The 19,546-nt window shown below is 45.6% G+C and overlaps 3 protein-coding genes across 3 annotated transcripts; 2 read left to right on the top strand and 1 right to left on the bottom strand.

Moving 5' to 3' along the window:
• The first annotated feature begins 3,135 nt into the window (after positions 1-3,135).
• Positions 3,136-4,321, top strand: LOC100838654 (protein ASPARTIC PROTEASE IN GUARD CELL 1). The gene has a single exon (XM_003561182.4). The coding sequence runs from the start codon at positions 3,295-3,297 to the stop codon at positions 4,084-4,086; it is 792 nt and encodes a 263-aa protein (XP_003561230.1). The 5' UTR covers positions 3,136-3,294; the 3' UTR covers positions 4,087-4,321.
• A 7,064-nt stretch (positions 4,322-11,385) lies between these two features.
• On the top strand, positions 11,386-12,101 carry LOC104582267 (B3 domain-containing protein Os06g0107800). Its single transcript, XM_014896278.2, has one exon. It carries the CDS (start codon positions 11,397-11,399, stop codon positions 11,976-11,978), a length of 582 nt encoding a protein of 193 aa, XP_014751764.1. The 5' UTR covers positions 11,386-11,396; the 3' UTR covers positions 11,979-12,101.
• Positions 12,102-12,722: 621 nt separating this feature from the next.
• Positions 12,723-14,239, bottom strand: LOC100838352 (expansin-A17). The gene is made up of 2 exons (XM_003561181.4): positions 13,968-14,239; positions 12,723-13,615 (listed from the first exon to the last, which is right to left on the bottom strand). The coding sequence occupies exons 1-2, from the start codon at positions 14,170-14,172 to the stop codon at positions 12,972-12,974; spliced, it is 849 nt and encodes a 282-aa protein (XP_003561229.1). The 5' UTR covers positions 14,173-14,239; the 3' UTR covers positions 12,723-12,971.
• Between the last annotated feature and the right edge of the window lie 5,307 nt (positions 14,240-19,546).

Raw genomic sequence — 19,546 nt, 5'->3', positions numbered from 1 at the left:
GAACAGACAAATTCAGACAAACGACTGTCCGATGTCACACAGGATTCAGACAAAGGAGGACGATTCCGACTTGATTCAGACAACTCTCTCGGTCTAGATATATTTCTGTTATTTGCTCTCTCTGGATGATCCTATAGCTATCTCTCACACTCTCTAGGAAAGATTCAGATGCCCATGGAATCGAATTAGCATATACTCTCTCCGATCCATATTAATTGTCTCAAATTGACCTAAATATGAATGTATCTATGCCTAAAAAGCGTCTAGATACATGTAATATTCCGACAACTAATATGGATCGGAGGGAGTATCTTCCATCTGTGTGTTTGTCTGCCATGACCAAATTAATCCAGACGGTTCCGGAAGCACCGGAGAAGAATGAAGAGATAAAATGAACATGCTTGCATGCAGAAGGGACAGCTTCACGCCTGCACAAAGGGTTGCTACTTATGTTTATTTTCAGATCAAAATTACCAAATGTTCTCGGTTCAAAAAGAAAAGGAAACAAAAATTTGCTTGGCTTGGTGGCCAGACATTGAAAGGAAGAAGCTAGCTTTGAGAGGCCAGTGGGCCTGAACATGAAGAACAGTAGAAATATTAATGCTTTGTTACCAATGGGCCTAATGCACTTGTCTAGAGACAAACGGGCTCGTCAACTCGGCCCAATTAGCGTCCAAATGCTAGAGAAGGCCCGAAATCGCCAGTCTTCTTGGTGCAACTTGAAGATGTACGTGCGTGCACCGTTAAATTTGTGTGGTGGGAGCAATGGCAACGTGGCATATCGTCTAAATAATATATGTACGGCTGGACAACGGTGCAATTATCTATACCAATATATTAAATTGGAGTTGGTGATGATGGTACGGTCGCCACCGTAGGTTAACTTCGTTAAAATTACAACCAATATATAACAATATATTAAATTGGAATTGGCGGTGATGGTACGGACGTCGCGGTAGGGTTTTTTTATCAAAATTACGAGGGATATGCCACTCCCGCACGAGAAAAAAAAACATTTCGCTTAGCTGTTGTCGATCCCTGCAAAAAAAAGGCCTCGCGCATCCGAACCGTCCGCGGCAGCGTCTCTCCCAGTCGCGCTGACGAGCTCCCCGTGGCAGAGCGCCGGCGACGTCCCTGGCTCCCTGCAACGCGACATGCCCATCCCTCCCCACGCGGCGGCGCGGACGAGCTCCCCGCGGCACAGCGCCGACGACTTTCCTTAGTTTCCTGCAACGCGACATGCCCATCGATCCCTCCCCACGTGGCGGCACGGACGAGCTTCCCGATCACCGCGGCACGGCTCCGGCGACTTCTCTACATCGCGACATCACCATCCCACCCCTTCCCACTGCGGCGGCGCTCCCTCCTGCGGCCCTCCTTCCGGTGCCCCTCTCGTTACGCGCCAGTCCGCCTCCTCCAGTCTCGCGTCCCGAGCATGACGAGCAGGCCGTTGCTAGCTAGCCTGCCAAAAAATACCAATGCATTTCAAAACCAAACCTTACTAGAAGAGGAGTCAGCGGTGGCGACGGCGTCCATGGGAAGAGCAGCAGTCTGCGGCAGCGACCAGTGTAGAAGATGGCGGCGCCGTGGGCCACAGCAGGAGGCGGCTGCGGCGGGTCTGCGGGAAAGGAGGTGGCGGTGGCGGAGTCCGCTGGAGGAGGAGGAGGAGGCGGCCACTTGAGGAGGAACCAGCGGCCAGCGGGAACCATGGAGTTTCAGGTAAGCCACGGGTATGGGGAAATTGGGTAACGGGGAGAATACGGGAGGGAGAACGCCTGGACGGTGTGCTGAACTGAACCAATTGAAAAGTTAAAATCTATACCAGTCATGCATGTAATTTGAAGCCGAAACTGATCTTCCATCACCTGACCGGATCGCATAAAATCTATGGAATAGTTTGAAGCGGTGTAAATATCTGTAAAGAATGATAAGATATGCCAGTTAAAAAAAAAAAGATACGGGAGACATGGAGTCCAGCTTACATGTATTTTTGAACTTCAGTAGATATCGGTAGTAGTTGTTGTTTAAACTACCGAATCATCAATCTATAACGATCTGTAACTCTCATGTAATCCTCCCGATATATATATATATATATATATGACGAGTGCTTCCGTGCTCTCCGGATAATTTTTGCACGAATCCCAAAGCATCATCATAGTTAACGTTAAAGAGCACTTATAGATTACTCCGTAGCAACGCACGGCACTCTGCTACTCCCTCCGTTCAACAAAAGATGTCTCAAGTTTGCCAAAATTTGAATGTATCTAGACATGATTTAGTGTATAGATGCATTTAAATTTAGTCAAAGTTGAGACATCCTTTTATGGACGGAGGGAGTAGTATTATTTATTATCTATTACTATCTATTAAATTGGAGTTGGTGGTACGGTCACGGTCGCCGTAGGTTAACTTTGTTAAAATTACAACCACTATGTCACTGCTCGTTATTTTTTTTTCTCCAGTTAAGATTACAACCAATATGCCGCTGCTCGTTATTTTCTTTTCCTCAAGTTTTTTTCACGATTTCTCCTACTCCGTCTTACAACCGACGTCACCACACCCGCATGCCGACCTCGACGGCGCCATGAGTTGCCTACACTTAAAAAAAATAGTTTGTGATTTTGTTGACCCGTAGCAACGCGCGGACACACCTGCTAGTTATAAATTAAATTGGAGTTCGTGGTGATGGTACGGTCGCCACCGTGGGTTAACTTCTTTAAAATTACAACCAATATAACACTGCCCGTTATTTTTCTTTTCCTCCAGTTTTGTTCACGATTTCTCCTACCCCGTCTTACAACCGACGCCACCACACCCGCATGCCGACCTCGACGGTACCATGAGTTGCCTACACAGAAAATAAAAACAAATAGTTTGTGATTTTGTTGACCCGTAGCAACGCGCGGGCACACCTGCTAGTATCGTCTAAATTTCTGCTACCGGAGAAGGTGCAATTTGAAACCGTTAAATTTATTTTTCTGGCAAGGAGCAGTCCCGGCCCCGAAGATGCAACGTACGGCTCTAGATCCATATAATCTGTCGACCATATATATGTAGATAGACTTGGCGTGCAGTGGGTCAGTCAAGTCAACCCTCAACCGGTAAATACCCATATATAATCATGAGTTTTAATTCATATGATTTTTATGTCTGTATACATAGGTCGATCGCCGGCCGGCCAGCCCGGGCAAACTAAACATAAACTCTTCTGTCTATATATCTCATGTCCTCATATCATTGATATCTCGATCGAGCAGTAAATTATAGAATTAGAGCAAGTAGCTAGCTAATATGGGTCGCCAAGCAAGAAGAAGAGGTTCTTGTGCTTCTGCCTTGACGCTGGTAGCTTGGCTTCTCATTATTCTCCGGCTGCCGGCGCCGGCTTCGCCGGCGGGGGGCCCGGCCACGGCAGGAAATGTGATTGCCCGCTCGGCGCCGAACTTGATAAAGTATGCCCAAGAGTTGGCGAAGAAGAAGGCGGTCAGGTCAGGCGGAAGAGCTCTGATCGAGAAGTATTTGTCCTCCGGCAGCGGCGACCCCGGCGGCCAGGCCCTGACCGGGATCCCGGCGGGGGCGTTCGATGTCGCGGCGGACGGCAACTCCGGAGGGGTTTACCTCAGCACAATGTTGCATATCACCTACCTCCAGCCGGAGGCCTACTACGCCGTGAGGCGGGCGCTGGTGAGCCAGATCAAGTCGCAGGAAGTCAACGGCTCGGCGCTGTTCGGCGGCGTCTTCGACCTGTGCTACAACCTGCAGGCCGTGGCCGGGTTGACGTTCCCGAAGCTGACGCTGGTGTTCGACGGCTCGCCGACGCCGACGATGGAGCTCACCACGGTGAACTACTTCTACAAGCACACCCCCACCGGGCTGCAGTGCCTGACCATGCGGGAGACGCCGACAGATGCACCGTTCAGCTCTATCCTCGGCAGCCTGCTGCAGACGGGCACCAACATGATCTACGACATTGCCGGCGGCTCGCTGACGTTCGAGAAGGGCGCGGCGTCGGCGCTCTCTTCGCAGGTGCCATCCTCGGTCATGGCGATGGCCCCTCTATACCTCGCGTGGGTGCTTCTCTTCTAGATCGATCATCATATCATAATCAAGCTACTTCATCAGTATTCAAGGTTGAGTAAATTGTTTTTCAATATATATACATGCATCATGCATATATATAGTGTTTGCTTAATTACGAGGGTGTGTATTTCTGTATGTGTGTTGGAGAATCAACTCAAAGCTAAGACTATCAGTGAAGAACAACTCGCAGCTACAAAATGAACAGTTATTTTTTTCGAAAGGAGGAAAACCGTCCAGCCTCTGCATCGATCTCGACAGTCAATTACAAGAGCATTCTTCCTTCTTGTTTATGTCTTGATAGATCATTCTGACTCTGAGACAACAGATAGCTATCTGTCACGGAAATGGGCTGGCCCGAAGCCACTGACCGGCTACAAAATGGAAGTCGATTCCAAGTTAAAAACCAAAAAACCACACTTTTTGTAGCAGTCTCACAAAATCACAGTTGTTGCTAGCAATCTCACAAAACCACAGTTGTTGCCACGTTGAGGGCTCGGGTCGTCAGAAACACCATCAAACCGCCCAATCATCGAGATTAGGGTTTTTTGAGACTTCCTGTCCCAAGAGTTGTGGTTTTGTGAGACTGTTAGGAACAACTGTGGTTTTGTGAGACCGCTGTCACGAAAGATATGGTTCTGTGAAATTTCCTGTTATTTATTTTTAGTTCATTACTACATGAATGATCTCTCTCGATCGACAAAAAAGAATGACCAGAATGCGCTGCATAACTACCTGAGTACTAGCTAGATTGTGGTCGACAAATAAGTGGATGGATTCAGTTGTGCTCGATCAAGTGGATTATAGTACTGAACTAAAACTGGCAAATCATTACTTGGCCATTCGCAATCTAAATCTAGCTACACTGAGCTGCAGTTTAATATGCTCAGTTCCTGGGGGAGATCTCAGATGACTAATTTTGTACTCGTCGATGTAACCAAGGTCTAGTAGGTTCTGAATGGACAAATAGCTACTAGATAAATGTCCAAACTCCAAAGTTTCCAACAACATTACGGCTACAGCAAGCTGAAATGAAGGCAGCAGAGGCAGGGTCAGTCATCTGAATCAACAGGAGCGTGCATTTTGTGCCGAGGCAGTGGTTTTTGAGATGCCTGAACCTACACATTCATATTCATATACGCAACCAAGGATCAACGAATCATACAAAGGCATGATGCATGAACGAATCAATCACAGAAGTAGGAAAACATAATCTCACCAAAATCCCACACAAGTACAGAACAGAATAGAAAAGGGAGGAGAAATTAAGAAATAAATAAACTTGCCTTGCACTGGAGCGGGAGTTGCCTGCGATTGGGACATTGTGGCCGTTGGATGCCGCTGCCGCCGCCGGTCGAAGCAGAGAAGAAACCGCCGCCGTCGGTCGCACGGAGGGAGAGAAGCAGCCGCAGCTAGTGCTAGCCTAGCTTCCTCGCGGCCGCGTCTCCGGTGAAGGCGTGAAGCAGAGCAGCTGCCGCCAAGCCCAAAAACGTTTGTTCGCTGGCACCTTGCGCTAACAAAAGCCCAAAATCGTTTGTCCGCTGGCAGCTTGCGCTAACAAAAAAACACAGCAAGGCGATCGATCGCATTATATATTATTGTAAAAAAAGGACGAAGGTACTAAAAACCATCTTATTTATCTCAGTTTTGTCATGGGTTTTCTTTCTCCTCCTATCGCAAAGGAAAAAAGAAAGTTCTCCATTCTGAATTGAAATGCTCATTGGCAAATACCAGAGGCCACCGCTTGTGAAGAGATCTTGCTATGCCTGCACAAGGGTTATTTATGTTTATTTTAAGATCAACTTTACCACATTTTCCTGGGCTTAGTCGCTCCAGAAAGATAAACAAACAATGTTTTGCTCGGTTTTATAGCTTCAAAGGAAGAAGCTAGCATTGAGAGTCCAGCGGGCCAGTGTACGTGAAGAACAACATAATGGCATGTTACTAATGTGCCTAATGCACTTGGTCTCCACCGCGACCTCTTCAACTCGGCCCAATTTGCTTCCATTTACTTGAGAGAGGCCGGTGATGTCATGAATGTAGCCCACTAGGAGGCCCGTATTACAGGAGCTAGGCTTGTTGAGTGCTAGGGTTTTGAAAGCAAAATACTTCAACCGGTACATTTAATCAGTTTCATACACGCATATTTCGTTAATGTGATTCATACAAAATGGTGCCAAGTGTATGTACGTGTTCTATTCATACTTATCGGATGGTAACATATATAGTCACCTTAATTTGGTGTTAGTAGCTAGGGAATGCAAAACTGCCATCAGCTTCATAACAGTTTGCAAGCATATGTAACTTATATTCAAACCAACCTTTCCTTTGAGCATATATAAACTGATTCGTCGATCGTCCAACACATCAGAGAGGAATCCATTTGTGTCAGCTAGCTCCACCTAACAGCCATGCATGAAATTGAGTCCAGTACTCCAAATTAACTTAATTTTCTCATCAATGTGTGTGAGGTATTGGAGGAAAAACAAAGGGAACACAGAAAGCTAGAGAAATCAGGGATTTACTTAGCAGCCATGAGAGCTTGGCATCTTGTTCTCAAGCTGCCAGCGTCTGCCTGCCTCGGCAGCGGGGCTTCAGGCAAATTGTTAACTTCTGAGGCAGATGGCGGACAGTCGCGTCGGGCTGGAAAGGTCTGATCAAGCGATTGTCGGGTGGCAGCGCGGCTGGCGACAGTCAGTGAAAGAAAAACAGCATGGTAATCAACCGTGCCTTATATGTGGCAGCGTGATGTCAACTCGAGCTGGCCAAAGATGATCATGCAGAGTTCTCTAAAGATGAGCTCTTATTTTTGCCATCGGCGGTTTTCTGTCATGCGGGAGTTGTTTAATGAAGATCTCCTCGTTCTTTCCTAAAAGAAAATAGGGGAAATCGGCTACAGGACACCGTTATTTTACACACCGTCCGATTAAATCTTTACCCAGTACCATTACAATTCCGTGGTCATTTGCCACAACACACTGCTGACTCCAAAACGAAATTTTTGACTTTCTCTATACTCCATCTGAGAAAGGTTGTGTATACAACTTTAAAAAAATTCAAAAGAAGTATGTACTACGTACTATATAGTACTTTTCAGACTTGCAACTTCTTGACATATTATATTAGGACCCCTATATCTTTTAATTACGAGCAAAACATGCTTCTATCAGAAGCAGTATATACTGCTTTGGTTGGTGATACACACTATATACTACTTTTCAGGCTTGCAACTTCTTGACATATTATATTGGGACCTTATATCTTTTAATTACGGGCGAATGCTTCTATCGGAAGCAATATATACTACTTTGGTTGGTGATACACACTTCTTCGTTGGTATACTTTGATTGATTGAAAAGTATACTTGTGTCCCAAAACAATATGTCAAGTTGCACGGCTAAAAAGTAGTATATGGTACTTGGTATATACTGGTTACATATTTCTCTTCTTGAATATATTTTTCTGAAGTTGTATACACCACTTTTCTCAGATAGAGTATATAATACACAAAAAAATAGTATAATTCATTTCAACGAGGAGTACAGACTTTCCTGTGTATGAATGTCATGTCGTGTTAGTAGAGTAATATGGTAATTTCATCTGGAAAAAGTCAAATTTTCCGTTTTGGAGCAGGCAATGTGTTGTGGCAAATGACCACAGAATTGTAACGGTACTAGACAAAGACGCAATCGGACGGTGTGTTTTAGCAAATGTCGCAAAATAACGGTATACTGTAGCCAATTTCTCCAAGAAAAGAATAGAGGGAAAGAGAGTTGTCAGTTCCGAATTGAAATGGCCATCCCCAATACCAGAAACCACTCTCTATGCCGAAATCCCCAAATTAATCCATAGCGGTCTTAGGTTGGGCAGGCTAGACCTAGCTAGCTACTCGATCAAGTGGATATGTAGCTTAAAAATGGCGACTACTGCTTGGTCATTGAGTCTGGTTGAGAAGTGTCTAACTGTATAATTAGACACCTAATGCTCAGTTCCTGGTGGAGATCGATCTGATGAGATGAGATGACCAATTAAAATAAATTTTACCACATTTTGCTGGATTTACTCGTTTCAGAAGAACAATATAACGGTCTGTTACTAATGGGCCTAATGCACTTGTCTCCACCACAACCTCGTCAACTCGGCCCAATTTGCTTCATTTGCTTGAAATTAAGAGCCGATGTTATGAATGTAGCCCACGAGACCTGTATTACAGGAGCCAAAGCTTGTTAAGTACTTGAGTGCTACGGTTTTGAGAGCCAAATACTTCAACAGAACAGGTACTGTGATTCATTCTATACCTTCATACAAAATGGTGCCAAGTGTATGTAGCCTATTCATACTAATTGGATGGTAACATATATAGACACCTTAGTTAGGCGTGTGAGAGCAGGGATCATGCAAAACTGCCCATCACAGCTTCATTGCACTTGCATGTAGTAGCTAACATCAAAACTACCTTTCCTTTGAACATATAAAAACTGGATTCTTGATCGATCGTCCACTAACACATCGGAGAGAATCAATTTATGTCAGCTCTACGTACCTAACATCCAAGAAATTCCAATGCTCCAAATTAACTTTTCTCGTCAATGTGTTAACCTTTCCCGTCAATGTATGTGAGGTATTGGAGGAAAACCAAAGGAAACACAGAAAACTAAAGGAAGAAGAGATTTAGCTAGCAGCCATGGGAGCGGAGCTTGGCCTGCGTGCCTCGTCGGCGAAAGTTCAGACAAGTTGTTAGATTCTTAAGTGGATGACGGACAGTCACGTCGGGTGGGAGAGATCTTATTGAGCAATTGTCGCAGCGCCGCGGCCGGCATTCAATAAGAAGAAAACAACAAGGTGATCGACAGCCCTCTATATGTGCTAGCAGGCCGACGACTGACATATTAAAAGACGAAGAAGAGGTTCAGAATTCTCCAAGAACAAGGTTTTTTTTTGTTAATTCTGTGATGGCTTATCTGTAATGTCAGAATTTTGTAACGAGGATGTCCTCGTTCTTGCCAAAGGAAAAAAGAAAGTCCTCTTCTGAACTGAAATGCTCATATATCGGCAAGCAACGCCAGAAAACAATAGTGGTTTTGGGTCGGAGAGGGATTCAGACAGATCGATCTCAGATGAGATAACCAATTAAGGTCGATTTCGATCGGCTACTACTACTGCCAAATGCAGAGTGGATAGGGTCGAACAGAGCACCTGAATGCACTGCACAACAGAGTGGATGAGTTTTTTTCCTTGTTCTTTTCTTTTTTCTTTCTTTTTTCGAGTCCCATTGGGGATCCTTTGTTGTGTATTTGTGTTTCTTGCGCCTTCTTCTTAATGAAATTTGAGAAAAAAATTGTTTTCGTTAGTACTCCATGAATGACCTGAATATGCACTGCATACAACCTCTGATAGCTAATGTGCTTCTGTGTTCATACAAATTAAATGGCGTTCAGTGTGTACCCTATTCACACTAATTGGATGGTATATAACACATACCGTCACCTTAGGCCAGTGTGATCATGCAAAGCTGCCATCATATTCATAGCAGTTGCATGTAGTAGTAGCTAACATCTCTATTTTTAACATCAAAACTACCTTTCCTCTGAACATGTATATATATAAACTTATTGTTCGATCGATCGATTTGTCTAACACATCGGAGAGGATCAATTTGTGTTAGCTCTACCTAACATCCATCCATGAAAGTTCCAGTACTCCAAATTAACCTCTCTCGTCTCGTCAATGTATTAACCTTTCTTGTGAATGCGTGTGAGCTATTGGAGGAAACCCAAAGGAAACACAAGAAATTAGAGAAAGCGTGGCTTTACCAAACGGTGCTTGATCCTCGGCTTCTTGTTCTCCGGCTGCCCGCTCCCGCCTCCCTCGCAGGCGAGTGTTCAGACAAATCGTGAACTTCTTCGGCAGACGACGGACATTCACGTCGACTGGCAGAGCTATGATCAAGCACAGTTCGGGTGGGAGCACCGCGTCCGACTGTCAATGAAAGGAAAACAACGAGGTTATCTAAAACACCTCGCATGTGGCAGCGGGCCGACGACTCTCCTGGCAAATGAAGAAGAAGCCGGAGACTTGTGTAAGAACCAGGTTGTTTTTCGTAGTTTTTTCATGGGTTTTATGTAACGCGCGTTGGAATTGTTTAGTGAAGATCTTCTTGTGTTTCTCCAAAGAAAAAGCAAAGATATACTCGTTTCTGAATTGAAATAGAAATGCCCATCTGGCACAATATCAGAAACCACTGCGTGTGCCGACCCTGACATTCAGGCTAGCTGCTCCAAATGACCAAATCCAGAGTGGTTTTATTGGGACGTCTGACAGAATGGGGACCTGACTAATTGATCAATCACATATATACATTGATGCAAATGCAATGCACAACGAACTAGCTAGCTAGCTACTCGATCAAGTGGATATGTATTACTTGGTCCTATACACGCACCAAATGCTAGCTTCCCTCTTGGCCTATATTTTCATACAAAGACTAGTTCTTCACCTGCATTAATTGGTTGGTTCCAACCCAATAATAGTACCAGTAAGTTGTACTGCTAATCTAAGACTACTTGCATCCAACATAATTAATTATAATCAGCAATTGATCACCATTCTGTGATACCTCTCTAATCTCTATATATAGCTGGCATGTGTTCACATGCCCAATATATTGTCCATTATATTACACTTGTCCTGTAACAAAGACTTTAATTTAATTTCTTTTCCCAGTGAGGCAAACTTAATTAATTACTGTGCACTTGAGCTTAATTGTATCTGCAAATGGTAATTATCTATCATCTATATCTGCACATATGTCCCAATCATCCATCGACGATGGTTCCACGACTTCTGCATCCTCATTCTTCAATATATGATTAATTAATTTACTCTTTTTCTGATCACTGATCGCATCATTTGATTTGTTTAAGGTAACCACTGTCTTAAACTAGGTTCACCTGACCAGGACCCGTTCCTGCAGCTTCACTTCCCAGAAATTTACCTCCTTGACTTATATCCTTTTTTTTTACCAGTGCGTAATTAATTTAGTTGCTGCCCTTAATTAATTTTTCTTGGTAGCTTGAAACACAAGCATGCATGGCTAGGATGGCTGGCCGATGCATGCAGACCGTCCGATGAGTTAAGAACCGACGGCTGAGATTAACCGTGGGCCGTAGACTTGGGGACACCACAAAGTCAACTCTTGGTCGACGACTTGGCGCGGAACATTCAAAGGTCTTCTCTTCTATATATAAACACAAACACCATCTGTGCAGGGTGTAATCTAGAGTAGTTGAGCTGAGCTTGCGCAGCAAATTGATCCATCAATGGCGTTGACGGCGGCGGCGCGTGTGAGCAACAGCACCGGCGGCGAAGGAGGGGTAAGCGGCAGCGGCAATGGCGTCTGCGGCGGCGTGCGGGAGCACATGTTCGACAAGGTGGTGACGCCGAGCGACGTGGGCAAGCTGAACCGGCTGGTGGTGCCGAAGCACTTCGCCGAGGCCCACTTCGTCGTCCCCGGCTCCGGCGGCGGCGCTGCCCTGCTGCGGTTCGAGGACGGCCGCGGCAAGGGAAAGGCGTGGTGCTTCAGGTTCTCGTACTGGGGCAGCAGCCAGAGCTACGTGATGACGAAAGGATGGAGCGGCTTCGTCCGCGACCGCCGCCTCGCCGCCGGCGACACCGTCTCCTTCTCCCGCGCCGGCCACCGCCTCTTCATCGACTGCCGCCGCCGCGGCTCAGCTTCTGGTGGTTCGATGGCTGCCGCGGCGGCGGAGGCTTCGCGTGCGCTCGACGACGTCGAGACCACGACCACGCGGCGGTTAATGGCCGGGCGGCGGCGGGTCCGGCTGTTCGGCGTTGATGTCGAGGTCACAGACGAGCCGCTCGATCTGCAGCTCGGTTTGAACTAACCTGAGCCGATGATGATGAGAAGGATTGCTTCCTTCCAATTGAAAAACAAAAGCCAAAATGATCAGAGGCGGAAATTCATACATATATAGCAGATTAATTGTAAGATTTGTAGCACAGTATTCGCATAGCAGTTCTTCTGATTTCTGAATCGACCCTCGTTACATAGTACGGAGTATTACATCAAATCAAATTAAAGAAGATGAAATATTTACTCATAGTTGGTTCTTCACCGACTCGATCACTAGGCAATGTCGTCTCCGGGCTCCGGCCGGCCGCGAGCTCCACGAGCCTCACCGGCAGGCGCAACAGCAAACAGCGCGCGGCCAGTTTGGGTTTTTTGCTACCAGGCTTTTTGGGCCATAAGGAGGTTAAATGATTAACTGTTAGCCGATCGAAATGACGTTTTTCTGGGCCTGTCTCACGTTTGGGGTTTTGCTAGCTTCATGAATCCCGGCCCGAGGTTGGCCCACATATTGTCACCACACCGAAAAGAATTCCCCTAAAAAGAAACACCGAAAAGAATAACATGTTCTGATATTGTAAGGTAAATGTCTGTCGATGCATGACTTTTAAGAGAAAATGTTTAAATATCAGTTGACGGTACGAAGATCAATTGGATTAGCAAGTGGGCGACATCCCTAGTCCTATTTCTCCATTGTTCGTTCTGAATCTTATAAAATGAGGCGTTTTGGGCATCCCAAAACTGTTATAAAAATTGGTTCTCAATTTAAAAAAGGAGAACGTGCATCGGAAACCATTAGAAAAATGTTTAGAAGCCAAGGATATACATATATAGCATACATATATCTACACACAACTCTTAGGGACAAAAATATATATAATTAAAAGAACAAAATGAATTAAAAGAGAGACGGGGAGAGATTACAACAACTCCAAGTGTAATTAATTCAGAAACTCGATCTTGAGTGCAGACGCGTATAATCACCAACGTGTTTAATGTGGATCATGGATCGACGAAGGGGGTGGATAGATCACCAGAAGTTGTTTGATCCCTGGTAGGTGAGTCCGGTGGACCACCACGACGGAATGGCGTCGCCGACGACGATGCTTTGCTGAGGGTCGCCGCAAGTCGTTAGCTTAACGGCGAGCCCCTTGCTCTTGTCCAGCGCAGAGAAGGCCTGGAACGTGCTGCCCCAATTCTTGGACGTCGTGATCCACCCGCCATTGCCGCCGACCATCCTGACGGCGACCTGGCAGACATCACCAGCGCCGCCAACGTTCATGATGTGCAGCAGGAGCCAGTAGGGGTTCCCGGTGACGTAGAACCGGACGCCGCCGGTCCTCTGGCACGGCACCCGCCGGAACTGCACGGGCACGATGCCGGCGACCCTGGCGGCGAGCCGGAGGAAGGACGGCGGCGCCAAGTCGAAGTGTTGTCGGGGAGGGTTGCACCAGCCACCGTCGTCGTTGGGGAGGTACCAATTGGGCGGGCAGAGGTTGGTCCCCGTGACGGTGATTGACGGCGACCCTGGGTTGCACCAGGGGGACTTGACGCACCGCAGCTCATAGCACCGCCCGCACCCGTCGCCGTCTGCGAACAATGGCGTGCTCAGTGCCGCCGTCGCCGTCGAGTACAGCGACGCGATGTCGTTGGCGCTGAACCCGCACGCTCCGCCTGCATTACGTACATGTATAGACATGGGTTGATTTGCATTCTACTGCATCCGTTCCTAAATATAAGAAATTCTAGCTTTAATTGTCCTAAATCAAACTTCTTAAAGTCTGACCAAATTTATGGAAAAATACATTAGCATCTAAATTATCAAATAAGTATACTACGAAAATGTGTATCATGATGAATTTAATAAAACTAATTTAGAGTTGTAACAAGTACATATAAAATTTCTTAATGAACTTGGTTAAAATTTAAAAAGTTTATTAATTTAGGACAAATTAAAGGTAGAACTTGTTACATTTAGAAACGGAACAAGTGATGCATCTTTACTGTTGTGCATGAATGTATGTACCGAAGTCGGCGCCGAGTCCAGAGGCGTCGCCGTAGAAGGTGGCGCTGCCATCTATCCAGACGGACGTGGAGTAGCCGCCGGTGGTAGCAGGAGGCGACCATTGGGAAGGAGGTATGTTGGCGCTCGCCAGCCGAGCCGCCATCAACACCATCATCGCCGCCGCCGCCGCCGCCATGGCTATCGCCGGATTATCAGACATCGCCATGGCCGATGATAGATGAACTCAAATTAAGATGGTAGAGAGAGTGGATCGTTGCACCGTAGGCCGCTGAGTATATAAGGAATGCAGCTAGGTTTATGGAGAAGAAGAAGGTCAACAAATAAGTTGGCGCCCATGATGTGAGAGTTGGCTCCACGTCGTCTGCCATGGAATGAATCAAATGAACCAGAGTTCGTTCATGGCCGCACGATTTTCTTCTTCTTTTTTCTTTGTCTGACGACAAGCGAAATTCCTTCTTCATGGGCGCACGTCTGATCCGTGTGGTTCTTTTCTATTCGGTCGGTCGTTCATGGGCCAAAAGAAGCCCAGCCCGTGTGAACCTGGGCTTTACCGGGACCGATATCGATCTGGACTCCTCTAAATATTGTAATACGAGTAATATTTATGCATATCTTGGGAGCAAAAGTCAACACTAAAAAAAAATTCTTCAGAAAACACCCCAAATTAGAGTCTTGCTCTCAAATTGAAATAATAATTCTTGAGCAAAGGTCTCTGGACATTAATTATTGGGTGATCCAGTACTTGGCTATTTTTGTTTGGATTTTATTTACAATTAATTTGCTCAACCCTTGTCGGCCGGTGTCAAGAAACCTTAGGAAATGGGAAAGATGTATATACAGGTCGATCGTCCGATCGTGCCGACGGATGTGCAGGAACCTTCACGCCGGCCAACGTGGTCGTATTAAGGCCTCTTAAGTCTCAATATGCACTACCCGAGATGAATATATATGGACCATCCATTTTTTTTATCCAAGGGTCTCAATTAACTGATACTCCTTAGGGATCCAATATATTCCGTATCATCCATTCAGTGGCTGAGCCGGCTGATTATTGTTGGAGTATGGGCAAAGCATAATCTCATATATAACTAGTCTAGTGTTTTGTTAAATTTTGACATAAATTAGATTTCTTTTTTATTTTGACATGAATTAATGTCGTACTTGGCATTACGGAAGAGATATGTATATCCATTGGCCGCTACGAGATCTCCTGCATTTTTTTTCTTAAGTACAATTTCATCAAACCGTCCTGTACGTTCCTACAAATTGCAAGGCTGCCGTACGTACGTCGGCAACTTGGCCTGTAGATACGCCTGGTACTGTACGGTCTAATGTGACGCTTGTGATCAGCAGTAGTTGTTTCCGGCACGTGCCGAAATAAACCCTATTGGCTGAGGCCGGGGTCTCTTCGTCTGTGTACGAATCATAGTACAACCATTGGATCGATTGATTTGATTGATCGATGTGTCCCAACCAACAACTGAATTCACCTAAATTAGCGTGCCTAGTCAATCTAGCACAAGCTAGTGCGAGCTAGAGTGCTGCACAAAATTTAAATTTGGCGCATTTTCTCATTAATTGCCCTGGAGCTATGCTCACCTAGCTACATATGTTAATCTGCTGAAATTCCTGGCTATATAAATTATACTATAAATTAGTTAAGTGCGCCAAAATAAATCGAACTGTACTACACATAGGCCATAGCTAGCTGCCAGATTTCAATTTTCTGCAGTTATTATTAGTTACATGACTCTTTAGTGTACTCTCTCCGTTCCATAATATAAGCCGCCCACGCATTTCGAGGTCCAACTTTGACTATCAGTTAGACTAACAAAATGTGAATTATGTGTTATAAAAATTATACCACTAGATTCATATCCGAAAGAAGTTTCCGACGGTATAATTTTTATAGTACATAATTCACATTTTGTTGGTCTAATTGGTGGTCAAAGCAAAATCTTGAAATACGTGCATGCCTTATATTATGGTGATGGGTTCGTTGCATGAAAAACAAAAAAATTCCTACGAGAAGTGCGGAAGAAACCCAAGATCATATCTATTATATGTAAGTAACGAGAGAGATTATGAGCATCATACCCTCATAGACCACAAAGCGTTACGATCACGGGATCGTTGTTAGCGTAGTGGTACTTTCGATAAGATCAATCTCAATGCCGAACGTACGGCACCTCCTTGGTATCCACACGTACGGCTTGATGTCGTCTCCTCCTTCTTGATCCAGCAAGATGAGGGGGAGAGGTTGACGAGATCCCGGCAGCACGACGGCGTGGTGTAGGATATGGTGGAGAGCTCCGCGAGCAAGACTTCGCTGCGCACGGGAGAGAAGGAGAGGAGCTTAGGGGAGAGAGATCCAGCTGAGGGCTTGGTGTGTTCTCTCCCCCTGCCCCTCCCCTCTATTTATATAGGGGTGGTGGTCAGGGTTTGCCCCTCCTCCAAGAAGAGGCTAGGACCGGCTAGGAGAGTCCCGGAAGGATTCCTCCTTCTGCCCGGCCTCCCCACGCACGTGGTTCTCCACCGTACGGTGGTTTCCACCACGTTTCCTCTCCCCAAATGGGCCTAAACCCATTCAGGGATAATTAATTAGATTGCTCCGATTAATTCATATAGAGGCCCAGTTAAATTTTCAGGAATATTTCGGAACATTTCAGAACCTTCTGAGAACTTCCAAAACCTTCTAGAATATTCCCGGTCAATACCGAAAATACCCCGAACTTTTCCGGAACCCTGAAACAGCTTTTCCATATATAAATCTTTATCTCCGGACCATTCCGAAGCTCCTCGTGATGTCCTGGATCCCATCCGAGACTCCGAATCAATATTCGATATCACCATCTATTATCTCATCAAACCCTAGCGACATTAAGAGTAAATTTCACAAAACCACTACTCTAGGGGCAAGGGTTTCAGGGAGCCACCACTTCAGAGGCTTGCTTCACTTTGCCACTAATCTAGGGGTAATTACTATCAGTTTGCCAAAATCTCACGGTTTAGAGCATTTGACAGTAAAACTGACTGGATGGGGCCACATGTAAGGTGCCAGGTCAGATTTTAACGGGTTTCCACCCGACCCGACCCGTTAACGAGCCCCTTTAGTCCCAAGTCCTATCTAAACGGTCAAGCAGTCACCGAGTTCGAGAGCGATGGATGGGGAGGAGCCGGGGTGAGGCGGAGGCGATTCCGGCGGTGGCGGTGCTCTGACGGCGCCGAGGATGGATTGGACGGACCCGTTGGCCGGACTCGAGTAAGTCTCCGCGACCATCTGCTCCTCCTATTTTGCGGAAACCCTAGCTTTTTTCCCCTCTCCTCCCCCCGGCCTGGAACCCTAGGTTTTCGCCCCTTTGAAATTTCCGATGATCGACGTAGTTTCTTGATGAATTTCGGTCGGATTTTGGTTAGGGTCGCGAAGAACTAGTGTTATTTTGTACTTGAGGTGTCAGATTTGTACCGAGTGGAGTAGGGTTCGCGAAATTTGGGGTTTTTTGCGTGGACTGTGGGATGTGGTACAATGTAGATATTTTTGGCATTTGTACGGGTGTTAACTTAATTGCAATGCACTTTTAGTTTGGAGGACCAACTTTGGGTGGTCAGCTTGCATTCAGAAGGGAAACAGAGGGTACAGAGGACAGTTGGGAGGTCTTATTTGACATATCAGAATTTGGTTGATCTCATGGTTGCAACTGGGTTTGCTTGTGATGATTACTTGTACTATGAGAAGGAACTAGGGGTTGGAATTACATGTAGGTGTATGCTTAGTAGCCAGGAGCAGATGAGTGATATATTGAACAAGTTTAGCCAGGACAGGGTGTTAGTTTTGTATGTGCTGTGTAAACGCATTGCAGATGTGACATATTCTCCTTATAAGACATTTGCTGAGTTTTACAATGACTTGCCTCCCAAGAGGCAGAAGACAATAAGGATTTTGCAACATCATGATGTGCCTTTCAAGCCAACATGGTCACAATTTCGGAGGGGGGGGGGGTAGGAAAAGCAGCAAAGAAGCCAGAAGCAGAAAAGGGGAAAGGGGAAGCAGCAATGCAGACTGAACCAAATAAGGGGAAAGGGAAAGCAGCAATGCAGGCTGAACCAGATAAGGGGAAAGGGAAAGCTATTGTGGAAGTAGAAGCAGATGATTCAGATGACAATGAAGAAGAAGAGTGCCCACAGGAGGAAGGTGATCACTGTGAAGGAGACACAGATGTGGAGGATCTATTTATGGAACAACTCTCTATTTCTGATTCAGATTCAGATTAGGATTCAGCAGAAGACTTGGCTGATTCAAGTGCTGAGGAGGAAGAGAATGATGTACCAGAGGTTCCAGCAGAGACAGTGAACCCAGATGAAGCCATGGAACATAATGTTCCCAACAAGAAGAAGAATTATGTAGTGAAGCTGAAGGCAGCAAAGGAGAGGAACAAGAAATTTCTGGTTAAGGCATCCAAGAGAACTAGTGATGATGAAGAATATCTGAGTGCCCAAGACAGTGATGATTGTGCTGACTTGGCAGATTCAAGTTATGATGACTGTGCTGTGCCAAGAGCTGAGGTGAAGCCATTTAGAAAGAGTAGAGCTGGACCACAAAGATCTAGGGTCTGGTACAACCCAAAGAAGCCACAGCCACATGAACAATTGCAGCACCTTATGTGCTTCAAAGATGTATATCAGTTCAGGGAAGCACTGAGGAACTATCACATTGTTAACAGAAGATACTTCCCATATCTGATGGGCCATGTCCATTTTATATGGTTTCATCCATTATCAAAAGAGAGAAGACACATTGCATTTGGCAAATCACAATCCCACATACATGTGGCATAACACAAGAAAGCTCCAGGATCAGTAGCACATGGCTAGCAAATGCATATGCTGAGGATGTTAGGACTGATCCAGAGTACAAGATTTAGTCAATGATAGATGACACAATGGTGAAGCATGGTGTAGATGTAAACAAGATAATGGCTTATAGGGCTAGGGCAAATGCTTGGAAGGAGGTTATTGGTGATCACAAGGGACAGTACAGGAGGATAAGAGATTATCTCCAGACTGTCATGGACACTAACCCAGGAAGCAGAGCAATTGTATGTACTATTCCCCAACCTGCCCCTGCCAGAAACCCAAGATTCCATGGACTTTTCATTATGTTAAATGCACAGAAAGAAGGATTCCTGAATGGTTGCAGGCCTTTCATAGGTAATGTACATAACATGTTGCCTTTCATAACTGTTGTGTACTTTACATCATGTTGTACTAAACATTGATCATGTACAACTTGCAGGTGTTGATGGCTGTTTCATTAAGCTTACAACAGGGGCCCAAGTGCTTGCAGCAAGTGCTAGGGATGGAAACAACAATATGTTCCCATTAGTATTTGCTGTAGTTGGCAAAGAAGACACTCCTTCATGGTGCTGGTTTCTTGAGCAGTTAACATATGGACTTGGTGGGGACAGCAGCAAATTTGGGAGGTTCACTTTCATGTCTGACAGGCAGAAGGTAAGTTCTTGCTCATTTAACAGATTTAAATTTTACTATGCCAAGTGTAGCTGTCCCATTTTAACACAACA

The sequence above is a fragment of the Brachypodium distachyon genome, chromosome 1, assembly GCF_000005505.3.
Source record: "Brachypodium distachyon strain Bd21 chromosome 1, Brachypodium_distachyon_v3.0, whole genome shotgun sequence".
Lineage (NCBI taxonomy): Eukaryota > Viridiplantae > Streptophyta > Magnoliopsida > Poales > Poaceae > Brachypodium > Brachypodium distachyon.
The sequence above is the reverse complement of the archived record's forward strand: the minus strand, read 5'-3'. Positions and strand labels throughout refer to the sequence as shown.